The sequence below is a fragment of the Panulirus ornatus genome, chromosome 15, assembly GCF_036320965.1.
Source record: "Panulirus ornatus isolate Po-2019 chromosome 15, ASM3632096v1, whole genome shotgun sequence".
Lineage (NCBI taxonomy): Eukaryota > Metazoa > Arthropoda > Malacostraca > Decapoda > Palinuridae > Panulirus > Panulirus ornatus.
In genome coordinates, this window is record NC_092238.1 from 3,356,309 (window position 1) to 3,384,271 (window position 27,963).

General features: G+C 48.3%; 2 protein-coding genes across 14 annotated transcripts in view; both read right to left on the reverse strand.

Moving 5' to 3' along the window:
• Window positions 1–27,963, reverse strand: part of LOC139753689 (rho guanine nucleotide exchange factor 11-like) — a 575,625-nt gene that overhangs the window by 224,223 nt on the left and 323,439 nt on the right. For 10 of the 12 annotated variants that reach the window (XM_071670374.1, XM_071670376.1, XM_071670381.1 and 7 more), the window contains one exon: window positions 1–97. This exon is cut by the window's left edge. The exons of the other annotated variants lie outside the window; for them this stretch is intronic. In XM_071670374.1, coding sequence (XP_071526475.1) covers window positions 1–97 — 97 coding nt within the window. The remainder of the gene's footprint in view (window positions 98–27,963) is intronic. 12 annotated transcript variants of the gene reach the window in all.
• Window positions 21,861–27,358, reverse strand: LOC139753690 (uncharacterized). 2 transcript variants are annotated; one of them, XM_071670386.1, is made up of 2 exons: window positions 25,481–27,358; window positions 21,861–23,483 (listed from the first exon to the last, which is right to left on the reverse strand). In XM_071670386.1, exons 1-2 carry the CDS (start codon window positions 26,565–26,567, stop codon window positions 23,371–23,373), a joined length of 1,200 nt encoding a protein of 399 aa, XP_071526487.1. In that variant the 5' UTR covers window positions 26,568–27,358; the 3' UTR covers window positions 21,861–23,370. The 2 variants fall into 2 exon arrangements, with proteins under 2 accessions (XP_071526487.1, XP_071526488.1); XM_071670387.1 differs by having other exon boundaries at window positions 21,861–23,569; window positions 25,481–27,353.

Genomic DNA, 27,963 nt, shown 5'->3' on the forward strand with positions numbered 1-27,963 from the left:
GTGATCTGACAATACTGCAGGACGAACGGGAGAGGAGGCAAGTTCCCATGCCCACCACCAGTCCCGCCTTCTCGTCTCCCATCCTTTCTATCCTTTTCTATTCATGTGCGTGCGTGCGTGAGAGGGAGAAATCTATCACTGTATCTAACAATCTATGACATATTCATTTATCTCATACATTTACTATTGCCCCAGGACCCTTTCTAAGAAAGGGCCCTGGTGTTACCCAGGTCTTCTTCCCAGGAGCTCCTGCAGCTCCAAGGCTGCGCTACTTCCAGTAGCTGGGAAATGATGGACACCTCTGGAGTGCAAAGTTCTTTGACGAGGCCGTACTCTCAGTGATACAGCCTTGCCAAAGGGGACTTTTCACTCGCGGTGTAACCTCGTGCAGGCGGAATCCGGTAACACCTATATATATATATATATATATATATATATATATGCAAGATTATGCTACATAAGTAAATATCAATAAATACAATAATGCACAACATCTTCTTACCCTATTCCATATCTAAAACACATAAAAAAAAGCTTTCAAGAAGTTGTGCTCTAAGGAACTCAACCAAGAGTCCAAGTGTTAAGCTTACCATTACACTGTGCGTGTGTGTACAATCATTACCTCACCTGCAGTGTATGGGGAGGGAGTCACACACTCGTGGGGGGTCCCATCTCTTGACCTTTCTCTGTTATCATACAACTTTTTAAAAACTTCTCACACTTCAGTATAGCCTATCCAACCATTACTTTTACAGTACAAAAATACTATTTATGTGTTATGGAGAGAGAGAGAGAGAGAGAGAGAGAGAGAGAGAGAGAGAGAGAGAGAGAGAGAGAGAGAGAGAGAGAGAGAGAGCATACTACCCTAGAGTTCCCCTGTCTCTTTAACCTTGTACCTATGTGGGATACACTAGGCCTATGGGGCAAACCAACGACAGCAGCCGGGTGGGTGAGGGTGGGAGGAGAGGAATCGTGTCGCACGTCAAATTCCACCGCGGGAACCCCGAGCCGCGGGCTGTTCCTCTGGGATCACGGCATCGCCTTAAGAATTCCGAGGCGGTTACAAAGTTCCGAGAAAGTATCCGTCCGACTGCCTGCGTCCTGGCCATGGACGGGAGGGCAAGTAGGACTCCAACAATACGTAGTGTTAGGTAATATCTGGCGAAAGATTGGCCCTAAAACCAAGACAATGATAAAAATAATTTGAAAAAAAGATGATGAATAGAAATAATCAGTTGCCTCAGCAAACCAGGATATGTCCTGAGGGGAATCTGTAGACGTCCACTTGTGAGGACATCGCGCGAGACAAGTGGAACCAGCGAGGGTTAAGATGATGTGACCGAGTGAGAACACCCCCCGTCCAAACACCACTCACATTTCCCGTTACTCAACCTACAAGTGGAGCGTTGTGGAGTCTTCTTGGAACTGGAAAGCCTCCTGCCACAGCCTCGCCACGTGGTACCCCAGGGTGGAAGGGAGACGCGCCTCCAGGGTAACAGACCCCAGGGGGCAAGACCACCACCATTCCTCACCTCGTCCTCACCAGTTATCAACAGCCATTAAACCACAAGTTTCTGTATGATCACTCCATCTCGCTCGAGGTGTGGCAACGCATAGCCATCTCTGTGTCCCTGTGTTGTCCGACAACCAGCGATCACTTCTCGAAGCTCGAACGTGCGCGTGTTAAACTTCTACGTTCGGGGTCATCCGGAAGCACTGTGGGGGTCTTCAGTCCTCACTATAAATGAACACGTCGGGACCTTGTCAGGAAATACAACGAGGTACAGTACATCCTTGGGCCACCTGCAGCCGGGAGAGCCAGTATGAATAGGTTAAGAGCCACGACTCCTGCTGGAAACGCTGCCAGTTTATAAGGTCCACTTTCGTTTTTACCACATTGCAACCTCCTTAATGTTTCTTCTGGACACCTTCAGAACAGTGGAAGAAATCTTGAAGGTGCATGATTAAGATACTAAAAAAACAGAACAATCCGTGGAACTGAAATCATCAAGGGTAATGCATCTGGCGGACATCAACAGGCAAGTCACACACTCCATGAAGGGTATCGGTCTATATTTTTGCAAGGAGGAGCCACGCTGGGGGGTAAAAACAGTCAGGTGTGGCGAGGCCCTGCAAGATGCAGCAGCCGGCCGGTGCAAGACAGCTCCTGCCATTTACCAGCCAATCTTCCTGCATGTGAAGCACTTGAGGCTGTAAAATACTGTTATGTCATATATAAGACCACAAGTTACATAGAGCGTTAACGTATCTATAGAATGGATCAATATCATTGCCATAAACTGTCGAGAATAATATCTATTCCACCAGATATTCCTCGTATAACATACGAAAACACCATACGTTCAAAAGTAGTTTTACAAGACGTATACTTTATGGCGAGAATGGTATGAAATACCCTAACGACCAGGTCACACCGAGCAGCGGGGATGGAAGACCGCCTCCTCGAAACCGGCGCATGGTACCCGCAAGTTTAAGATGAACATCCCAGAGATTGAAATAACTGATGCAGACATCTGTTGGTGTATCAGACTGAAGCCAAGACGTACACCAACGAACGTCTGTAGTAAAATGTTAAGTAACCAGCTCAGGTACCTTAAATAATAAATGGCAGCGACTGTGAGGAAAATCGTATATATTTTTCAGTTTCTATTCTCAAGAGAAACGAAGAAGGAGAGAGAGAGAGAGAGAGAGAGAGAGAGAGAGAGAGAGAGAGAGAGAGAGAGAGTCGGCCTGGAGGCGCGGGGAGGGTGAGCTGTCTGGACTTCGATCGAGCTTGGGGCACGAAGCCAAACGGCGTTAATAACGTGGCTCCACACTGGTCTGCTGGCAGTGACGGGCCGCGCCGCTCTCCCTGATACAAGGGCAGGTCGCGGGCTACGTTATCACGGACGACCTAAATCATTACACGGTCTTCACATCCAGCGAAACATGGCCAAATACCAACTCGAATCTTGTGCCGAATGAACACTTCCCTCCAGATATTATCTGTTGCGGGAAAATAAGGGAAGAGACACAGAGAGAGAGAGTGTGTGTGTGCCGGCGCTGTACAGCAGCTACGGTGTACAAGTGACTACGTCACGGCTGGAGGAGGATGAGTGGCGGAGCGCGGCTGGGGGTCTGTCCTTGGTCAGCCCGACCCTCCAGGAAGTGACACACACACACACACACACACACACACACAAACTGGGTGGAGCGACACCCACGTCTCTCAGTCACTGCAGACACAGACACACACTAGTATCGCTACACCTACACAACACACTGGTGGCTACACTTGACGGACAGACAGACACCATTTCCCTATCCTCGTAATGCCAAACGCCAAATAAAATCTCGTGTTTTCCAACTACGCCACCGTACCTGACCAGGGAAGCGAGAGCCCGGTGTAGGTGTGGTACTCGGTGTCGGTGTCACACGGTACAAGCAGGTCACTAGCGGGAGGAATTTCCGTCACTGACACAAATAACATAACATGTAAACACTCGCGCATACCACAAAACCACATCTCTATTCCTCAACTGTTTATGTTCGCAAAAAAAAAAAAAAAAAAAAAAAAAAAAACTTTCCCGGGAGAAGGTAATCAGGCTATGAACAGTTCATTATATATATATATATATATATATATATATATATATATATATATATATATATATATATATATATATATATATATATATATATAACGCATGATGTTGGAAATATATCAAGCTGACAAAAATATGTAGAGATCTGACAACAAGGACAGAGTAACAGCCGCAGCAACACCACACAACACGCCGAGGTTGACCTGCAACCCACTCACACACCGAGGGTCAAGTTCCCCCACCTCAGGCCACGCCGCTCAACACACACACACACACACACACACACACACACACACTGACTTAACATTCAATCGAAGTTAAAATCTAGCTAGTCATGCAGAACGCTCTTAGAAACTAGCGTTTTCCTTGTAAAATGTGTGAGCGGAACCTTACTTAACCACTGCCCAACCAAAAACTGGTTTTCCGGTTGTACTCCGTCAGAGCGAGACTAGTACGAGGGACAGAACAAGAACATAAGCGTTTTAAATAACTCATCAAAGCGACGCCACAACCACCAACGTAATGCTGGCTTTGATCATCTTTCATGTGGCGGCCTTGTTTTCCGCCCTTCACGGTAAAGCTAATGTAATTACAACACTGTACTCCAACCCCTCACCCCTCAAGTATACTAAAAAGGTATATTTCTGTACGTTATGGCGGAGAGGAAAATATGGTACAGCGTTGGTGACAGTGACGCACCCAAGGGCCGAAGCCATGTCAGTCAATATATAAAAAAAGAAGGTATATACGAGTGATGGGCTATGCTGACATGGCTGGAGTATACACAAAACCTTAAGCCTGAACAGCGTCAAAGATCACATACGATTAAGCTAGACAACACTCAACCACAGTATATCCCCACGAGCGAGAAACATTCCCAAACTTGCTAACATTCCTTGAGGTTATCGAAGGCCATAATCGCCGGGCTTAAATTTACAATTCAAAATACTTGCAAATTCCGGCGTAAAGATAACTGCTCGAAAGACCATCTTACATAACTTCTTAACCCACAACAACAACACGTCTCTGTAAACACTGACACCACAAGAGTAACGATGCCGGACAACAGCTGGCCAACTATACGTAACTACAACAAACCCAAGAAAAATATAAATAACTTCATAACAGATGAAGCACAGGGCACCGCCATGCCTGCCCCAGGATCTGTGACCCCACGAGTGGTGGAAGGTCAGCGGTGAGGTGACCCTTGTACCGTCTACTGAGAAACCTTTGACACCTGTCTGTACAACACGAGGAATGGCCTTTCAGAATTCCTATATTAGCCTATGCCATTCAAATAGGGGCATCAGTATTTCTCATAGTCCACTCAAAAGAAGTCGTCACTTGTCCTCACACTTCCAAAAACGTACTCAAACGTCCTCATACTTCCAAAAATGTCATCGCTATTCCTCCTGCTCCGGGGTCTTACGTGGAGGATACGACGTAGGTGGATACAGGAACAAGGAAGGCCATGGTTCTGGTGCAGTTGGAGCGCCTCAAGCGGGCCAGGTTTAATATTCTGGTGATGGTGGCCGGGAGCACTGCGAGGACTCCCCTCGTGAGCCACCGCCGCCTCACCTACGCCCGCAGGTGTGATCCGACGATCGTCGAGAGATTGAACAGGTCCTCGTCCAAGACACAGTGACCTGGAAGAGCGGGTGTGACCTTCGAACAAGACGCCGATGCTAGGGTTCCTGTCAACACTAGCCGGCGGGCCCTCTATATGGACACTCAATAACCGATCCTTACCGTAGCCACATTGCTACGTCACTGTGCAGTTGACCAGATCCTCACTGGTGGCATGTACGTGCCGTGTGGTCGGCTGCCTCTGCAGTCACGTTGCTCCGTCATTGTCCAGCTGACGAGAACGTCAATGTAGGCACGCAGGTGACGGGTAGCCACGTTGCTAAGTAACTGTGCAACTAACCAGAACCTTAGTGGCGGCACGCAGGTGCCGGGCGGTCAGCTGTTGCCGCAGCGGCACCAGCGGGCCGTGCAACAATACTGCCACTGCAGCAATTCCACAGCCAACATCAACGGCAGCACCACATCGCCACCGCACCACACCATCACCACGTTCGACCAGCGGCGGAGACCTCCCCGCCACTGTAAGGTTAACTCAATCATCTGCCGATTCTGAAAATGCTCCTCTGATCTGTGTTTATCAAAGTCTCTATCTTAAAGGAGATGTGTGTGTGTGTGTGTGTGTGTGTGTGTGTGTGTGTGTGTGTGTGTGTGTGTGTGGAGGGGGTGGGGGGATAAGGTTGCTGGTTTAGGCACGACTTGCCTCCCTGTGCGGCAAATGCAGTGCTCGCCTCTCCTTGCCATGTAAACAAGACTTCAAAAGAACAAGTCATGTATAATAATAATAATAATAATGATAATAATAATAATAATAATAATAATCCAAACCTCTGCTTTTATACACATTTTCATATTCATCGGGAGTTTTTGTGAGAAAGTCAGAACTATGTATGACTTGTTCAAAATACAAACTAAGTAAATTGTGAACAACTGGCTAGTGGTGAAGATACCTGGATCACTGCGAGGCACGATAATAAGAGAGCCATTTAGGCCTGGGTAGGCAGCAGCGTTAACGTAAACTGTTGGTGAGGCGTGTGTGGCCATCTGTGTAGCGCCTCCCCCTCTGGTCCGCGTGTGGCTGACTAGCTCCCTCCCTCCCTACCTCCCAGGCCGTCCGTGTGTGTGTGTATGTGTGCGTGTGTGTGTGTGTGTGTGTGTATGTGTGTGTGTGTGTGTGTGTGGCGCTCGTCAAAATCAATAGCCCTCCTCCATGGCTGCTCTCTCAGCTTCCCCTCACTTCTCTTCATCCCCTCCTCGCCCTTCTCCTCAAACCCCTGGCTGTGTGAAGCTCCAGCCCCGACATCAGCTACCGTGGTTCTGCATGTCCACTCCACTTCATAACTCCTCCCGCCATGTAGTACACCACAACATCCTCTAGACGCATCGGAGACTCTCCAAGTGGCTCACACTCCTCGTCACTAAGCGTTCCTCCGGTCACCCTCACCACGCATCATCGAAACTTCAAGGTTAATAATGGCCTTCCGATCCCTTCCCAGTACAACTTCCTCCAGACGCATCGGAGACTCTCAAGTGGTTCACACTCCTCGTCACTAAGCGTTCCTCCGGTCACACTCACCACACACCATCGAAACTCCAAGGTTAATAATGGCCTCCCGATCCCCTTCCCACCATACTATGGTGGTCTACCATCACTGCCGCCACTTCTCAATATTGCATCGCCACCCTTACCACCACATTGTGACCTACCGTGACAAATGTTAGCCACAGGTCAGGGGCGCCTCGTTAAGAAGCCGCTCTAGAGATTAGGAAAAAATAAAACCCTACTGTGTCGCTCCATGCTGTGGGTGGTCGAGGCATGAAGCGTTCCCAGCCAGAACACATCACACACACGTCAGACAAGCCGTAGGCTTGGGAACATTTGGGGGCCACAACACGACACTCCACAGCGGAAATGCTAAAGGCTAGACAACGCTGTGTCTGTTAAGCATCATAGTTTATCAGAGTTAGGAGCAAGAAAAAAAAATCTTGTGGAAAAAGAAAAAGTTGCACACTCGAAAACGTTTGAAGTCAAAATGTTTTTAGTTTAGGAAAGGTCTGAGAGAGAGAGAGAGAGAGAGAGAGAGAGAGAGAGAGAGAGAGAGAGAGAGAGAGAGAGAGAGAGAGAGAGAGAGAGAGAGAGGGGGGGGGGGGGGGGCGATGCCGCTACCTCCTACTGAGTGCCTCAACGTGACGTGGGAGGATTGCCGGGGCTGACGGGGGGAGGATGAGCCAGGTGTGGGCAAGTCGGATGGGGCTGGAGTGGGAAGGTTTCCGGAGTTGAGGAAGGCAAGCCAGGAGTGGGGTGTAAGGAGTCACTTTTTGTGGTGGTACAGGTGTGGGGGGAGGCACAGTACGTGGCGAAGCAGGTGTGGAGAGGCACAATACATTGCAGGGGCAGGTGTGAGTGGCCCCCCCAAGACGGCTTACTTGATCAATAACCAAGCTTCACTCCCATCCTCTCGCCACGCCACTACAGTGTTGACGTAATGATCAACACCCACCTACTGCGTTAACATACCTCATGCACACACACTTCCACCCCACCTCACGTGTTGCAGAGCTTCGTCTCTCCCTCCCTCCCCACAAGCACAATAAACAATCACGCCTTTCGAACAAGCCACTACACATCTCACGTGTTTCGGAGTACCGTCTCCTCCTCCAGACGCACCATGCCTCATGTATACACCTCCACCTCAACTCACGTGTTGCGGAGCACCGTCTTTCCCCACAACACACCACACACACACACACACACACACACACTACAGGGAGAGGAGTGAAGCCCTCGCCCTGCCCATTTGGGAAGAAAGAAGGAGAAGGGGAGACGCGATAACGTCATATAAATTCCCAAGAGGCCACGATAGTGTTAAGAAAGACCAGTTCTTAAAAGTCAAAAGAGAGTCAAGGACGAAAGACATATTTGGAGGCTGGACAAGAAAAATGTACAGAGGGACGTGAAAAGCGTTTCTCCACCAACAGACTTGTGCACAAGTGACTCAAGGTTTGCTAAGAGGAATTACTACGAGTACCTGTGGAAAACTTAAAAGAAAGAAAAAAAAAACATATGATATAAATGCAAGGGAAAGGAGTAGTGCCCCACGAGTGTAAAACTCCCTTCCCATATGTAGAAACACACACACACACACACACACACACACACACACACACACACCAACCACAACCATCAAAATTAACGACCTCCCTCGGCCAGACGACACTAACAAGATGACACAAGAGTGACATAACGAACGTGGTTCCCTCTCACCCTGACGTCAACCCTGTGGCCACGGAGGAAATGAAGTGGTTACGTGTAACTGGCGACTAAAGGAGGCCTCTCAGAAAGGCCGGGAGGAGAGGGTTTTTCTTCCTGTGCAGCAGCAGCCTTCCTGCCTCAACGGCTTACTGCAACACGACCATCGCCTGGGGAAGCTCCCTCACTCGCTGACGCTTACAAGTCATAACTCTTAAGTTCAAAAGACTCACTCTTGAACACGATCGAGGTACAGTGACACTACGAATGACTAACTGAACACTAAGACTTCAGCACCGATGCTTTGACGGGCAAACACGATCAGTGGCTGCGACAGTGTAGGTGTGGGGTAAGGCAGTGTAAGTGAAGGCTACATCAGTGTAGGTATGGGCTATGACAGTGTAGGTATGGGCTATGACAGTGTAGATGTGGGCTAAGACATAATCAGTTTCATTTTGTGAAACATCTTCCCCGTAACATATTTTTTCCAAGAAGGAACTTGAAGCCACCCACGCATTACTCCTCCAGGGGAGGTGCTCATATTCCCCAAGTGTCTGTTGACAACTCGAAGAACCAAGATGACAACATTAACAAAATATGCTTTTAACTTACAAATCACGACTCATTTCTGATTACAAGACGGTTAATTTCTTCAAAACGGTGGAGGGACGACTCATTTCTGATTACAAGACGGTTAATTTCCCCAAAACGGTGGAAGGGACGTGCAATTAATCTCTTGCCTGGCTATGGTGAGGTGGAGGATATGTTCGCGAAGCCAGTCCCGACGTCCAACACGGTCGGTTCTTTACCGCCGTCGGCAGGTTGGGGTTCCTTCCTCCTTTCTATTCTTTTCACACCGAGAAATTTAATCAACCGGGGCTGATGGCGACCCGCATACCTGCTCATCGTAGCTGCCACACCGACACTTAATAGGAACCACTCAGAAATCTCACCAAGTCCAAACCTTCTGTATTTGCACCAACAGCTTATACACCTCCCGCCATCAAGCCCCAGCGCCTGTGATTCCACGAACAATTTCCGTGGTTTCCCAATACAGTTCAACAACTATTTCCGTGGGATTCCAATACAAGCTGAGATTATTTCCGTGGTCTTCCACCACCATCTCGCAAAAAAGGTGGAACATCATACAAGCATACCTACTCCTCCCTGATATTCCACACGTACAATACTTTCAGTCACACGGGTCACTTTCCTTCCCGTCCGAACTGACGCCAATAACTCGAATCCCTGTCACGCTGGCATCAGTAACGAGGGACGACACAATGAGTGGTTTATCATCCTGGATAAAAAATGTTGCCATCCACTTCTCTACTGGGACTGACATGACAAAGGCAAACTATGCCTGAACAATGGCCATCTCGGACAAAAAAATTAATACAGCGCAAGATGAAGAAGACATTTAACTCAGCTCCTTAAGAATTTGTAGATATCTGATTCCTTAGAGGCGGAGAGGTTACAGGGAGAAGAAATGACAAAAGAGGGAGAGCTCCACAGCTCCGCTGTTCGAGGAATGAGGAAGGTCCTAATCATAACGGTCAATCCCCGTGTGACGGTCGGCCTCCACACACACACAAACTGCCATCGTGGAAATCATCGTAAAACATCGTCGACCACGAGATGATTACCACTCAATGAGGACGGACAGGACAGTGTGATGAGGATGATAACTGGGAAGAGGAGAGACGGTGATGAAACAGCGAAGACACAGAGTGAGTGAGGGAGGAGGGGACCTGGTGGACACAACGGAGACAGAGAATGATTGACAGACAGCGGAGGCACGGAGAACTGAGACAATGAGGAATAACAAGGAGACAGAACAACAACTGTGAGTGTTGTGAGCATCCACACGTTTCAAAAGATGTATATTGAGTAGAAGAAAGTTCAGGAGATGGGGTCTCCTACGAGTGCAGAACTCCCTCCCGCCCTGTACAAACAGGTAATTCCGAGAAGGGAAAAGAAAAAAGAGGAGGAAAAGGAACAGGGAGGAGGGGATGTCAGGAAGACAATGACCAGGGGAGGGTGGCTGTCAGGGAGGCAACGAACGGGGAGGGTGGGATGCTGGACGGACAATGAACTGTACACAATATACAAAATGTACCCACGATAACCTCCGACGTCAAGAACAACCAGGTGTACACTACAACAACAATACCAGCTTGGAGTACAAGCCAAGTGCACAATTTGGAGTACAAGCCTGGTGTACACCTCGGTGTGCAAGCCAGGTGTACAACTTGGGAGTACAAGCCAGGTGTACAACTTGGAGTATAAGCTAGGTGTAAAACTTAAAGAGTACTTCTGAAAATAGGTGTACAGTGTACACACAGCAAACATGAAAACACATCTGTTAATCCAGTTTACAATTTTGTGCCCCTTTAACGTGACCTTGACCTTTAACCCCGACCTCCAAAACTAAGCCATACGTAGAATTTTGTATTACGTAACTGTGGCCAGAGTCTGGTCTAAATCGAGTCTGTCAGTAGAGAGATATCATGACCACAAATTTCAAGAGGCATCTTTAAACATATGCACGACCTTGTGGCCTTGACCTTTGGCTCCCTGACCTTGAAAATTTAATCAAGTGTTGAACTTTGAATGCAGCATCTGTGGTGCAAGTTTGGTCAAATGCAACCAGCCAGTCATGAGATGCTGTGTACAGAAGATCAGCAGGTAAAGATGCACGTGTACAGGCAAGCCACAACGTTTTCTAACGGCGGGAAAAAAGGTAAACCTGTAGTGTACATATAAAGAGAACCAATATGTAAATAAAACAACATCCATAAATACATACAACAAAGTGTACAGATCTGAACCAAATGTACGGACAATAAGGAGTCGGAACTGTACAAAGAGTACAGATAAGAGCCAAGTGTACGTACAGTAGCAATCTTGGGTGCACGAGCACACACTAACAACGAGAGAGTTCAATGAGAGTAGGTGAACCATGGCAAGCTGGTCGTTCGGATGAGGACGTGAGGCAAGGCTTGTGGCACCTGAGGGAGGAGGAGGAGGAGGAAGAGGAGTAGGAGGAGGAGGAGGAGGGACGGGCTGTGGGGGTGTGTGTCGTGTTGTGTTGTGTGCAGGCAAACACATCTCACGCCTCACACAGCCCAGGTCACACTAACGGTAGAGCTTGGTCCGTGCAGTCAGCCGGCACACCTCACCCCAGTCCGTCCTGCCACTCCACATATACGTACACACACACACCTTCCTACCCTCTCACGGGGATATTCGTTCCTTCAGCAATGACGGACATTAATCGAAGAGGTTTGAGACGAAAATAATTCACAGCCACAATTATAAATCTAATACTGAGCGGGAGAGATCTACACCCGGTGACCTGAGGAACTCTTAGTCTAATATAACGGTGGTGTGAGGGACAATAGGCACCAGCTATGTAACTGGTCTGAGAGTGGCTCCAGGTGAGTGAGAGAGAGAGAGAGAGAGAGAGAGAGAGAGAGAGAGAGAGAGAGAGAGAGAGAGAGATTACTAGGGTTTCCAAGTAACTGAAAAAGAGAACTGGGTGTGTACGGGAGGACTGAACACCCTGTGGGAAGGGTGCAGGGGAGGACTGAACACCCGGTGGGTAGGGTGCAGGGGAGGACTGAACACCCTCTGGGAAGGGTGCAGGGGAGGACTGAACACTCTGTGGGGAGGGTGCAGGAGAGGGGTGAATACCAGGCGCCTTACACTTTCCCAGGTGAGGCGATTTAAGCGTCAAGTTTCTTGTTACATGACCAGTGTGTCAGGTTTGCAACACCTTACCCTCCCCTCCCCTCCCCACTGCCTCGTCAACATGTTGTTGGCGCTACCACGCAATGCAGGCGCACTGGAGAAAAGCAGTCTATCTTGTCATGGGGAATCGATACAGGTGAACTTGCACCTCCATGGGTCTGCCCTCCAAATGTAACATCGCAGAAAGCAGCGTCTGGCCTTCATACTACTGAAAAATGATGAAACTCAACCCCAATATAAATACGGTAAAGACATGATGTCTGAAGAGTGGGTCTACCACGTCTCCGGCTCTAGCTAGAACCTCTGCTATACTGTATATTCCAAGTTGTAGACTACCTCCAGTGTGGAGGCTGTTCCCAGTACGAATATGAAACACGATCGTGCCAAAATCCCAGAATCCCAGCTCCACAACTAGCAAGGTATAACCTCCCCCTTCATCCCATCTGAATCTAACTATTATAACAACAGTTCCAAGGGTAATCCATCTCATACTAAACTCCCAGACTTTCACGTCATCTACATTCCTCGTAATACGAAGCAGCCTGATGATCTACGACTCTACGTCTTTAAGATAAAGCATGAGTTATGTTCAAAACAATGAACCCTTTTATACAAGTCTTATATTCAAAGGTGTTCTCGTCCAAGATGTGCGAGCTCTTCCCGTGATCGTATTCACCATGCATGCCAGGTTCATGTTAAGGCTCACAGAGATGCCTCTTCAATGCCGCACTGCCTTACACAGCATGAGTTATTGCTGAAGGACAACGGGCAAGTCCGGGAGTTCCACCACGTCTCACCTTCCTGACACTGCCACTCGACCCACCGCAACCCCGGGCCAGACCCCTAGTATAGTCGATGACAAGAACTGAATTTCTATACGTAACTCTAGCGCCAGTTACAAGTAAGGCGTAAACATTCACAAGCACCTCAAAGTCTAGTTCAACTTTTCAATTCACTCTATCATTAATCACGAAAAAAAACTACAGTAATGTCATGAGAAGGGGGCGTTCGAGAGTAGGTAACCACCTGTGGGAACAATACTGTGGAAGGTGCAACTTAAACCTGCTGGTTGGAATCCTATCTTGTAACTCCTCAGAAATTATTCTCATGAATCAAGGACTCTTTTGCTGGTCTACATTGCAACATTACATGTGAGCGCGTACAACACAAATATGTGGCACGCTGCAACGTGTGTCCTCATGGCCAGGCCCCGAGCGGTGTGCCTTCCCGAGAGGTGCTTGTCTCCCACTGGAAACAAGAGTCATGTGAAAATAAGGTCGGCGGTCTTCACTGCAGTGCAGTGTCATCACTACACGATCGCTACGCCAACCTTCCCCGTGTCTTCACTACAATATGACAACTTCCAACCACCCACCCTCCTCTAATCCTTCTTCCCCTTCACCTTACGTATACCTGACGCTGGTTTCGGCACTGTCTTCTACCCCAGCCACCACCAAGTTTCCTCGTTAACGGCCTGGATCCACCTGGCAGGCCTGGTACACACTGTGTGAAGCTGTCCATATGTTTTCTGAAGACGTCCAGGGGGATCATCCCTTGGTGTGCCGTACCTATGCCTGTGAGCAGGTGCAACAGACTTGAGCCCCTGACATTGATGTTATTCTCCTTTACGTATTTACGTCATTCCTAAAGGAAATGGGCTTTGCCTTACAGTGTTGCCATGAGTTCATCTCTAACGTGTGCATTATAATGACTATGGCTTTAGATCTTTTTTGCCTGATACAGTAATGACCACCGCCCCTCACACCCCCAATATCAAGTACACGGGCAACAGTCACTTTACGTCCTCACTAACAGTAAGTACACTCCACTCTTCACACTTCTAACAAAGTTAATGATCGCACCTCGTGTGTTAACTCTCTACGACATAATCCCCAGCACGTTATAACCCCGATGATGATGATGGACGTGGAAGAGACAGGTAAAAGAGGAAGACGACGGGTGGGGAGGGTGTGGAACAGGAAAAATACACAGAGGAATATGAATGAACACAAAGGAATTTCATCAGTAACAAATCAACGGGACGTTTCCGAAGATAACTGTGATGGCGGAAGATAACCAGAACTCAAAGACGAGTGTTGTAAAAGGTAGAAGTCAAAGGGAATAATCTACAGATTGCTAATGTGACTAAGGAGGAGGTGCAAATATGTGAAGTCGTGAGACAGACTTAAAAGATGAAAGGGAAAGGCATATATAATGGAGGCTACAGTTATCACGAAGTGGTAAATGCCCAAACTTCTTACTATCTCACAACTCTCCCCCAGCTACGCCCTCCCATGTACAAAACACTGATCCTCCGCAGTGAACATGGGGCTATCAGCCATCACATAGCTAGTTTGTTGAGAAGCAAGGAACGCCTTTCGTCAGCATTCCAACACAATAATACCAACAGATCAAATATAAACTAACACCCACCCACCCACACACACACACACACACACACACACACACACACGTAAAAGGAGTTACAACAGCATCACAACCTGCCCTGGGCTTACCCTGGCGGGGAGAGGGCCGTCTCCCAACAACTAACTACCTCAGCACCCGTCAGTGCTTCGTCAACATTCACAACAAATTGTTGTAAATCAAAGGGAATAATTACTCTATATATAACTTTCACTTGAAATTGTGAAATCTCGACATAAATTTTATTTTTTCTACTCCGGAACATGTCACGAGGGACGACAGTGGAACTCCAGCACTAATGCATACACCAGCAGAGTTTACCCTGCACTTCATGGCAGATGAGACGGCTGCACGTTGGGTCTACATGCTCCAAGTTTAAAAACGCTGCAGCAGGTCATCACCAGATGGAAAGACACGTACGCAGAATGGCGTTCCACAGACATCAGGAGCCACGAAGGAAGACGAACGACACTATGATACTTGGGTGTACAAACGGTTCTCACAGTGCTGTGGGTACTGCTGGGGCGCACAACGAGAAGAACGTCCAGATTCGGTCATGTAAGGCGTAACGGGAGGCGTTAAAGTGGCCATGAAATATGGAGAGGATACATATGTTGGACATGAGGGGAAAGGGCAGGCTGGAAGCGGCAGTGGGACCGGCGCAGCGGCGGCTTGCCTGGCCGACATGAAGCTACACAACCCCCTAACCAGAGCCCGTCGAGAGGCGGTGACAGGAACTAGAAAGGACCTCTCCTGCGTGGGAACCCGCCATGTGGCGGGCTTGTGTGGCTACAGGCTGAGCAACTGACACGGTACACCAGAGGGGAGAAGGGAGGAAGAAAGACACGGAGAAAAATCAGACATGGTTTACGGAGGGAAGTATTTCTTTTCTTGTGGGACGACTTGAGAGATGTGGTGATTGCTGGAGACCCCTATGGTTCATGGTTCGTCCCGGTATGCTTTTGATGACACAGGGTGATAATGAGGGGTTATGGTATATGACAGAGGCTTTGATCATTCGTAAGAAAAGGTGGTTAGCTTCGATGCCTTAATCATTAAACACGTTTAGTATCTCTCCCATTTCCTGAGGCTGTGTGTGTGTGTGTGTGTGTGTGTGTGTGAGAGAGAGAGAGAGAGAGAGAGAGAGAGAGAGAGAGAGAGAGAGAGAGAGAGAGAGAGAGAGAGAGAGAGAGAGAGAGAGAGAGACCCAGGTGTGGGCTGACCAGCACATCAACTGTGAATCGTGTCCTTGACATTCCTTGTGAGATATGCCACCAATGGTTCCTCACACCTCATGATGATCCTCATAACCTGACTTATGCCCCAGGGAAATACACCAGTGACATGTAATATTCTTTTTCAGTCAAGTAGAACCGTGAGAGCATATTCGTATACTTCAAACTGTTCAGGATTCATCACATTGCAATTACATGTCGTATATGATGTATATATCGTATAAAATTTATATAATGTATATAAAACTACAGTAAGCTGGAGTACCTACCCCAGCTAACGTTAACCTTCTCTCGGACATTCTACACATATCTATACATATATGTGAATGATACTAGTATGTCTGGCCTAGCGCCATTATACATACACAGACATACAAGACAGTCATACAACATATACACCTCCTCGAGTCATACAAGATACACACAAGTCCTAAGGCTCTGAGGGGATCATGTATTGTGAAGCAGGTGTGTGGTGCTACAGTAAACTGCTGCAGGTGTATGGTGCGGCAGAAGGCATGCGATGCAGCAGCAGGTGTATCGGTGCAGCAGGCGGGCGCGGATCAATAGGCAGCACCAGCAGCAGGTGTGTTGGTGCAGCAGGCATGGCGGGGCGTGGATCATGAAGGAATAACAGCAGTAGCAGCAGCAGGTGTGCTGGTGCAGCAGGTATGATGGGGCGTGGATCATGAAGGAATAACAGCAGCAGCAGCAGCAGGTGTGCTGGTGCAGCAGGCATGGCGGTGCGTGGATCATGACGGAACGAACACCAGCAGGAGCGGGTGTGTTGATGCAGCAGGCATGACGGGGCGTAAATCATGAGGGAGAAGCAGCAGCAGCGGCAAGTGTATTGGCGCAGCAGGCATGGCGGAGCGTGGATCATGAGGGAACAGCAGCGACAGCAGCAGGTGTGTTGGTGCAGCAGGCATGACGGGGCGTGGATCACAAAGCGACAGGAGGTGTCCTCCGCCCACCTCCTCAAGGGACCCACCGAACAAGAATTTCCTGACTATCGACAGGTCTTTTCCTTGAAACCCCACACTCTTCCGGAGGGTCGTTTATGCAACGATATTTCTCAGAAGTTAATGCAACGGAATTATCTTAAACCCTCTACGTCAACTCGTACAAATCCTCGGCCTCATACCGTGAGATAAAATCAAAAATGTCTAGAATCCACACCCTCTGTACAAGAAAAATAATGCCTCATGATTGAGTATCTATAATCATCCAAGCCATACAGACTGGGTCTGGTGTAGTGTGTGTGTGTGTGTGTGTGTGTGTGTGTGTGTGTGTGTGTGTGTGTGTGTTTGTGTGTGTGTGTGTGTGTGTGTGTGTGTGTGTGTGTGTGTGTGTGTGTAACATCAGTAAGATCACGGGTCCCACGATACTTGAGTTCACTACATCGTCCTCCGACGCCGTCCCGGGCATAGCACCGCCTCAGCTCTCGCCCACAACCATGTCGTCTGATTCACCTCACCTTAAACCAGACCAAATCTTTCTCGACCTTCAATAATCTGTTTACAACGTGACTGACAGCGTGCTGGCGCAAAGGGTCGCAGAAGACCGAAGGTCCCGGATGGGCAAGGCGTCACTTAGAGAAGGCACTCATAGTCCGGGCTTCCGACAGCCCGATCACCTTGAGTTGCGTCAGAGTAGGTAAACATATGACCACCTGGGCCACTATGGTGAGCATGGTGGGCGGAGGAGGAGGAGGAGGGTCAGGTGAGCGTGGGTCTTTTCCCACCACCACCAACCGATGAACATGCCGGTGGGATGACCTCATCCTCAACACTACCACAACCAGCAGCAGCAGCGCTCTCCCAGCAATCGCCCCGTTACGACAATCACCGCCACCACCACCACTCCTGGCCGGCCCAATCCCTTCGCTGCAACACACACGCACAAAAAACCGCGTCCCATCTCCACAAGCAGTGACAGCTTAATGGCCAGAATGTAATCTAACGTCACAGCAACCAAATGTGGAGTAGCGAGGCCATCACCAGGTGGTAGTGGAGACGGCTGGCTGGAGGTGGATGAGCCATAAGTTGCAGGGTAATAATGGCCCAGATGATTGCGGTTACAGGCAGTAATCACAGCGGTTGGGAACAACACTGGTGGAGAGTCGGTGTTCAAGCAGGGCATCAGTCCTTCTCCCTTACACACGGCTATCTCTCTATAACACACGGCTATCTCTCCGTAACACACGGTTCAAATTCAACCTATGCGAGCTTCAGGTGTTGGGTGGGTGACGTGTAATCTGTGGGTGGATTCAGGGAGAACAATGTACAATTGTATGGTTATGAGTGTGCCGCCTGGTGACGGGCTGAACAGCCAGTGGGAGACAGGCGGGGCGGTGATGAAGTAAGAGCCACCGTGCATGTTGCAGCTGGACCTCCACCCCGCCCAGCACGACTGACCACACACACACACACCCCTCCCTCACACATCTCGAACCGCTGAATACATATGGTCAGCCCCCTCTCCATACCTTTCAACAGGATGCTAACGACATGCTACTTGTATTCCCTGATGTATTCAACAAAGCCACCTGTTTAAAGACTACTAGAGGCCCACACGTCGGTTGGGGGTGTCACCGCCAATATTTCTGAAGAGGAACCTTCCCAAGGACCGTCCCTGCTAAGTTTGGTTCAAGCTGGTCCATTAGTTTCAGAGAAAATTGAAATGTGAAAAAAGTTAACGGACGAACTACGGTGGACGCCAACTGATGGCAAAAACTCACAAGACCTTTGGCACAGTGAGGTAATAAGGGAGTGTGAAGACTCTCCAGCCAGGGCCTTGACGTTAACATTAGTAATGGTCAACTGCTGCAAGTCTACCACGAACTGTAGACTGTAAGCAACTTGGCTTTAGACGAGATCAACTTCCTTAAGGTTAGCTTGCGGAGGGGGAGAGGGAGAGGAAGGGATCTTCCATTCTTAACTTCTGCAAGGCAAAGAGCGGCTAGATGGATGTGACCTCTATTCTGATTCTCTATTGTCTGAAGTATATAGTATTTGGCTACTGTGTGTGTTCTCAGTTACGTCAGATATGAACAAGAAAGAGCAGAAGGGTTCAAGGACACCTTCAGAAAGGACAGCACTGGGTAAATATATTTTCATACTTCACATCTACAGCGAAGGAGCATCTAAACGCTTCAACTCTTTTAACTTTTCCTAATCAAGATTCTGTTTTGTGCTTGACAAACCACCGCTCTGCTTCACCAGCTAACATCTTGGCGCTTTTCGTTGCACGCTGACTCTGTGGCGTTACACTGACCGAAAGCGTTTTTAAAATGTGTGGTAGAGATTTCATCCGGGTTTCGTTTATCTCCAGTGCCACCGTCGGAGATGTCTGGCAGGCCACCACCACCACCACCACGAGCAAGGGTCCTCCTCCTCCCGCCCTCACACAGATCGATGTCGGCGTCTGTGCTGGTGTCTCCACCTCAGGCAAACACCCAAGTCCTTCTAAATTCGAGAAAATCCGATTTAATTCAAATCTATTGTTTTGTGGCTCCTGTTTGTTTTTTTTCTAACGCCCTGCCCCCCTTCTTGTGGAGTGCGACTACGACGCCGCTAAGCATGAGACTATTTCCCATCGACGAAACACAATGAAATCTGTCAGGCTAATTGTGTGTTCCACGGTCGGACAGTTGGCCAAAAATGTCATCATATTATGTTTAAAACTGTACAAAATGTTTCGGGCTCACATCTGTTGCCGGGTGTCGACATGGCGCTGATCTCGGCCGCTGGACACCATTCATATCCCCAAAATTTAGAAAACTCCACAGAACAAAACCGTGGACCATTGTCAGCAACAATGCGCCCTGCCAGATGCACGTCCACCCACACACAATGGGAGAGGCTAACACTAATGCAAGGATCATGTAGGCACCCACACTCGTCCCCCGGCAGTGCCAGACTTACCTTACGTAAGGTAAGGTTAATGTGGGTAACGGCACCCTTCCTCCAGCACATGGCTTTACCTTACCTTACCTTACGTAAAGGTAAGATCATGTGAGGATCTCGCCTCCGGCAACCAGGCTTACCTTACCTTGCCTTACGTAAGGTAAAGGTCAACCTAGCTAGTTGACCGAGGCCACCTTACCGTGGTCGACTATACACTCCCGTCTGCCCGTCAGACACAGTCGGTGGTGCCTGGCTACACTATCAACACCAGCGGTGGTGACAGGCAACAACAGTGTGTGTTGACAGGCTACAACAATACAAGCACCGAAGGCGACAGGCAACAACAATACAAGCTACAATGGCGACAGGCTACAACATAGTGGTTCTAGGTTTCAACAATAAAGAGATGGGGGCGATAGATACGCTGCTACAACAGCAAACAATGTCGCACTGACGCCATCCTGGTGGCTTGTGACCTGGGCCGGGGCCAGGCAGGGTAGAGCAGCCGGTGTATCCCGAATGGTGTTAAACCTAGAACACTTCACGGCCCAGCTGGCCCTCACCATCCTTACAATCCTGCATACTTCCTGTTGACGCCACTTTCAGCACGCTCACAGTCCACTCACCTACCCACTCTCCCTCACTGCCTCATACTCTCGCACACAAGCGTCCACCAGGCTCCTCCAGCCTTCCAGCGATATGAAAGTTGATTCTTGTATTAATACCTACACTCGCAAGTGTCAGGTTTCCCCTGAGTCCGCTGGTTACCTGCCGGGAATAACAGCATAAAATCAAAAGCCACGACGGGTTACTGCCCACCTCACCAAGCTTCGGACAGTCTTCCATATCACGGTCGTCCTCAATCACCTCAACAAAGAATCATCGCATCACGTATCCTTGGCGCCAGCAACATTCAAACACGGTACAACAAATACAAACCCTTTATATCCCCTTCGTGTTATTTTAGGAATATACCTAAAATAACAGGAAGGAAATACCAGAGTAAAGGGAACGTAGCGACACAATGTGGTGGTGGTGGTGGCGGCGCGTTACTACTGCTTCGTCAGCAGAGATGCCACACACACACAGCCCCGACCCAGGAACTGCTGACACGTCTGGTCTGAAAGTGCCCACCACTGTGGTCTGGGCGTCCTGTCAGCTGACGCGTGAATGATGACAAAACCGTTTTCAAAACATGTTCCTCCTTTCATCCATTTCAATTGAAACGGTAATTTTCACAGGAAACACAACTGGTACATTCGTACACCCATACAAAGCTAAAACTGTTAACAGTAAATACTTTATATATATATATATATATATATATATATATATATATGTATATATATATATATATATATATATATATATATATATATATATATATATATATATATATATATACACATATATATATATATATAAACTCATGAGATCGACTGCTATGGTGTGAAGGCATGAGCACTTCCAGAGCCAACAATGCTGTCTGCTGTCCCACAGCCAAGTGACTTCAGCAAATCCAGCGTAACAACTTGGTGGGATATATTGCTGTAGTGGAGCGGCCGTCTGTATGTACGCAGGCTGCTGGGGAAATAATCTCCATGACAACACACACACACACACAAGCAGCCAGTGATTTGATCAAATTTCATATCGATTTCAAGATTTTATGAGAAACGTCTGTGACAAACCCACACACACACTCTCTTTGTTCGCCGTTTTCCGCGTTAGCGATGCAGCGACAGAAACAAATGAAGGCAGGCAGCACTGACCTAACACAAGCTAAAAAAACACATTTTTCACTTCCTCCAAAAATTCGTATATGATTTCCCGTCTTTTCCTCTTAACTTTCGCTAACCTCCCTACATATCAATTAAGCCTTCATTGGGTGTCTTGTCGGTAACTGGAGCCTCCAGTGTGTGTGAGTCTGTGTGTGTGTGTGTGTGTGTGTGTGTGTGTGTGTGTGTGTGTGTGTGTGTGTGTGTGTGTGTGTGTGTATATATATGTGTATATATATATATATATATATATATATATATATATATATATATATATATATATATATATGCAGGTAAAACGACAAGGAAACGGAAAATACGAATTATCAAGCGCTTTCGTATAATTACATTGTCAGGACAGTACAGATAGAGAGAACCAGAATATAACATACCAGCCTCCATTAGGCGGGACAGGTGAATGAATTAAGAAACAGGTGAAGGGCTTAGGGCATAGGTCACCCTTGACGACCTCACCTCTCTCTCAAGTTACAAACTCAGGATACATTATGTTCTGGGAAACATATTTACCATTCCTTCACTTATAAAGTTATCTTATCTATATAAACCGACATTTTGATTCATGTTAATATCTCTTATAAGAGGTTGATTTAACAATATTTCTATCCATGACTGAGATATTGTATTTGATAACCTAACATTGCTCCAGTCAACTTGATGACCAAAGTCCTTGAGTAACCTTGCACTGGATTCTTGACCATACCTAACACTAATCTTAATGCTGTTTAACCCTGATATTAAGAACCTTAACAGTTTGATCATTGTAAAACAGATCACACTCTTTATATGGGATATTGTACACACAATCCTTCTGAGAAGTTAAAGAATTTCTGATAAGGCTTTCTCCTCTAACCGTATTATTATTGCTGAAGACTACATTAATACTAAAAGTTTTTAATAAAACAGGAACATTAAGCAAGTACTCACACTTGGGTAATACTAACAAGTTTTTGTGCACAAATGGTTCTTTAGGTTGAACACTACAAAAAGACCTTCTAACAAAATTACAAGCTGAATCAAGGAAATGTTTCGGATATTGTAATTTATAAATAATGTTCTATGAAAACACAGAACGTTTCACTGAATTGCGATGAGTCGATAAACACTAAAAGTTATTTGAAAAGTTCACAGTTAAGATGAGGTTGTTCTTGCAGCAGTCTGTACAAGCTGTTATGGCCTTCATGCAGCTGTGGTGCCGAACTGCAACTCGGGTTCGAGGGATCTCTGGTGGAAGGAGCAAACATCGGCGGGATATGTGCAGATGGTCCTTCCCGAACTGTCGTATGAGGTTCAACGTGATGGCTGGAGGGGGTTGGGAGTACCAGTGTGTTGAGCACCTCTCAACAGATGATGTTTAGAGGGACCGGGGATGATCATACATCCCTTTTCCTGCACCTTATCCAGTTGCTCCTGTTGTGTGGTGCATACGGGAAGCCGATCAGACGCGGAAGGCGGCATATGTGCGTTTGAGAAGAAAGGAAGTTGTGTATACGTTTACGAGTTCAGGCGCAGGGAGTCCAAGCGTCGATATCTACGAATAATGTAGAGACGATAGCTGGAGGACCTGATGATCACAGTACGCTGTAGTGTTCCTTCCGGGTCAGTCTGTCGTCCAGAATGACACCGTGTAGCTTGGTGGCGTGGATAACCAGATGGGGCTGGTGCCCAGCACAACAGGAAGGGGTGGGAGCAGGTTGGTAGGGTCTGATGTACATAAGAACGTCTTGGTTTGCTTGAATGTGGTGCGATTGGTGGGGTCCACTTCTTCAGGCTGATCTGGAGGGCTACGTGTGTATGTAGTCGGAGAAGCTAGTGTTGTCAACGCTGACACCAATGGTAGAGTCGTTCACGCACTTCCGTCCAACAGGTGTATCCCTCGAGGCTTCCTCTGTGAGGGTGGGGAAGCAGCACCTGGGTCCCATGTCTGTAGCCTGTGAAACGGCAAAGGTGAGGGACTGGAAGATGGAGATGGTCGCTGGGAAGCGTACAGCCTAACGAGACGCTTTATTGTTGAAGTCTGCAATATATAAGTGTGCGTGTAACTGAAGTATTCCAACAAGCCAAGTACAAAATACAGGACATCAAGAACACTATACCCTTCGTTACACTTCGGGGGGTAAGATAATAAGGCCACTGCACCACCCACCCCACCACCGACGCACTACCCATGTCACCCCACATCCTTCACGCAGCGACCAACGACCGCTGCACGCTACGTGTGAGATTGGTTCTCTACGATCTATCTCAAGCTGGCTAAAAATACTGATAGATAAAAAAAAAAAAAGAAAGAAAACACGGATTCGGAAAACAACTTTTTCCGGGATTCCCCAAGGTACTCTCTCTCTCTCTCTCTCTCTCTCTCTCTCTCTCTCTCTCTCTCTCTCTCTCTCTCTCTCTCTCTCTCTCTTCCTACCCACCTTTTCTTTAAAGTCCATCCCCCTTTGGAGGATAACAGCCCCTAATAAGCTAACGATGGTCCGTAAATAAGAATACATAAAAGAACACAAAGGCGTAAAGCTGAAGACAACCCCTCATCCACTTCCTCCAAGAAAAGAAGAAAACAAATAAACAAAACACCCCGGGAACCAATATACACTGCTAACGGAGTTTATAAAAATAATAAACAATAAACCTTTATCTATAATGTTATTAGTATATAAGTATACAAAGATCCGTAACAAAGCATCTGTACTCTTCCTGTACAACACACTTTAAGTATATACAGAGACCCAATAAATGTGTCTTATACACACCTGCTACCCAAATAAGTGTCTCGCTCACACCTGCCTACCATACATGTGTCCAGTGAACACATGCCTCCCATACTAGCGCCCCCCCATAGATACATCCCATACATAGTCCGGCTCAACCATTTACCTTATATATATGTGTCCTACGCGCACATATGCCTCCAAATACACGTATTCTACACAAACATATACCTCTCACACATGTGTCCTGCATATACCTGAACACCACACCACCTACACGAGTGCCCTGCATACACATCCACTCCTGAATTCTGCAGCTAAATGATCTCATAAATCTGTCAAGTATTCAACATGGCTGTGCCTCATACCGCAGTGGTCAATAACACAGTCTCCTGGTCAGGACAACACGACAGACACTCGTACCAGGTCCACACTGAGTGATGACTGTGTGGCACAGGGTACGGTCATGGGGCTACCACGCTGCACTGCAGTAAAACCCTGAGGCATCAAGCCCCGTACACAACATCGCACCAATAACGCCACTCATATACACGATCCTGCAGCTTTACCATCCCATATAGCCCCTGCAATAATAACCCCACACACGGACCCCTAAAATACCACTACACACACACACACACACACACACACACATCTAAACAATGGCATCCCAGGAATTCACTCGACCTCTGAAAGGAAAAGAAAAAATTTATCATAACCAATTTCGATATTTCTTTCTTCACTTACTTTTTTTTTTGTTTGGTGGAGGGAGTGAGCCTGGGGTGGAGGGGGTGGGAGACCACCGACCTCGAGGCACAAGGACACATGGCCGAAGTTTGCCACAAGCGGCCGCACCACAAGACTACAACCTCTACTATCAATCGATGACACTTTAAGATCAACGCTACTCTTTAACTGAGTCACATTACAAGGGGGTTATACAATTCGCCAACGTAGGTTAACTGTAACATACGTATGGCAATGATTTTCCAGAGCGCATGAACAAACTGAAATGACTAATTTACTTGGAAATCAGGTAGTAAGCCCTACACCAGCACATAATTACATCATCCATATACATGGCACTATCGGTAGTAAGAGACTAATGTGCCAGGACATCCTGCTTACAGCTGTCTACTTCCTTACTGTATATCATATAACTAAGTGATGCTGGTGGAGTACCAGGTGTCATGCTCTATAATGCAGGCGGACATTACCTGGGTAGCAGTCGGAACAGTCACAGGGCGACTTGTACTCCGGAGACTGGTCTACAGGGGTCTTGTACTCTGGGGAGTCCCGGGACACCTCCTGCTCAGCCTCGTTGGTCTCCTTGCTGAGCAGCGGTGCCAAGAATGGTGTCAAGTGCTCTAGATTAAGGCTGTCTGGCTTGGCCGGCGAAATGTTCAGGCTGGTGGGATGGGTGGCGTGGGCCTGAGAGGGACCCTGTGTGGCGTGGGCGGGCACGGGCGGCGGTGGCAGGGGCTGGTTAGGGGGCGGGGGTAAGGCAGGTGCCGTGGCAGTCACGGTGCCAGGCATGACGCTCCTGGGACTGGTGATGTGAGGTGGCACTGCCGGCCGCCCGTGTGGTGGTACCTGAGGAGCTGGGCCCTCGGGGCTTATGGTAACGCCGTCCACAATATCCGAACCTCCACTGGAAGGGCGTGACCCTCTGAAATTACCACTGGAAGGTCGAGAACCTCCACTGGGAGGTCGTGACCCTCCACTATTAGGCCTAGAGCCTCCGCTGGTGGGCCTTGGAGCACCGGTGATGGGTGGTGGTGGCGGTGGCGGTGGTGGGTCGTCGGTGCTGGGGGCTGGGCCACGGGCAGCACGACGCAGAACCACTGGCGAGGGCCTGACCTGACCGGGAGGAACCGAGGCCGGGTATTGCATGGGAGCCGCATGGAACTGTGCTCCATACCAGGGTGGCACGGAGCCGGGGTAGTCATGGCCGTGTGGAGGCAGAGGGGGTGGAGATGGCTCGGGACAGGGTGGCAGAGGGAAGTAACCCTTCACCTCGGACCCGTGGCCGTGAGGCGGTATCGGAGGGTGACCCTCGTGCCACGACGCCCGCTGGAGATACCAGGGACGCAAGGCCGGCTTCGGTGTGGGAGGCGCCTCCGGCCCACCCGAGCACGACCTGCCATTGAGGTTTGTGTTGTTGTTGAGGGTGTTGTTGTTGATGGCCGGGTACACAGAGGGGTTGAACGGCACGAACTGCCACTCGTCAGACTCGTCAGATCCTCGCCGGAACAGTTCGTCGCGGCGCCGCCGCAACTTGGACCGGAACGTGTTCATCACCATGGCTTGCTGACCGAGGTTAGAGTCAGGTCTTGCCTACGACTTGCACTACGGGGGATAACTCCACACGAGACCTAACGTCGAACGCGATGACGCTTGCAAGCCAACTGGGGTTGTGTAACGGCTAAGGGTCCTTCCAGGCAGCAGGATTACCTCTAGGACAGACGCAGTGGTATGGCTGACGCGGACGGTGGTCAGTGGACACTGAAGCTGGGGTTTGTGGGGCAAAGGTGGCGGCCATGTCCTCACCTTACTGAGCCATGGTGGCACACACAACCTGCGCCTCTACACACTGTACACTTGCTAACCAATGATTATCTTACTCACTCAACTACAACACCACAATAACACTACAACCACACTCACTATCTTCACTGTGTGATAGTGAACACACCAAATATGACAGTTCACTAAAGTACTTCCACCGATCGATGGCTGAACAGTCTGTAGGAACAATGAGGCGTGTGTGAGAGTGGTGTGGCTGAGGATCGCGGGATACAACTCATCCTTTCACACGGACTATCGTACTCCAACTGCTGACTTCAATATGGATGGGCCAGGCGAGTACGCGCCGCTGGGTTGCCGCACGTCGCTGGAGGACACAACTGCTCAGAGCCACGGTGGCCCATACCGAGGTTGCTAGACCTCGACCTTCGTCAACAACACCGTGCTTTACCTCATCATGGCGTAGTGGTGGTGATTCAGTATCACTCACGCTACCGAGGTGGCTATCAGAGCGTAAAACAACGTAGAAATGAGAGGCGTGTAGAGTTCCGTGAGTCATAGGAGGAGGTGGAGGAGTCCCGACCGTGAGGCAGGGGCCGCAGGAGGAGCGCCACGCACCACACACCACCAGTGTATGGCCGTGTGTGGTGGGTGTCGGTGTGACATCATCACCACCACCACAACAACTACCAGCACCACCCTGTGGCCTCCACCACCATCCTCTGGTGACCCGAGGGCCTCTACCAACACTACCATCGCTCTTCTACAACAGTAGACACAGGCAGACCGGGAGGCACCAGTGTCCAATATTACGAAGCCTCTCTCATCCCCTAACACTGTGACACTACGCTTGCTACTACCACCACACCACTTACAATTCGCAGTCATTCTTAACGCTGTGTGTATATATATATATATATATATATATATATATATATATATATATATATATATTATTTATTTATTTTGCTTTGTCGTTGTCTCCCGCGTTAGCGAGGTAGCGCAAGGAAACAGACGAAAGAATGGCCCAACCCACCTACATACACATGTATATACATACACGTCCACACACGCAAATATACATACCTATACATCTCAATGTATACATATATATACACACACAGACATATACATATATACACATGTACATAATTCATAGTCTGCCTTTATTCAT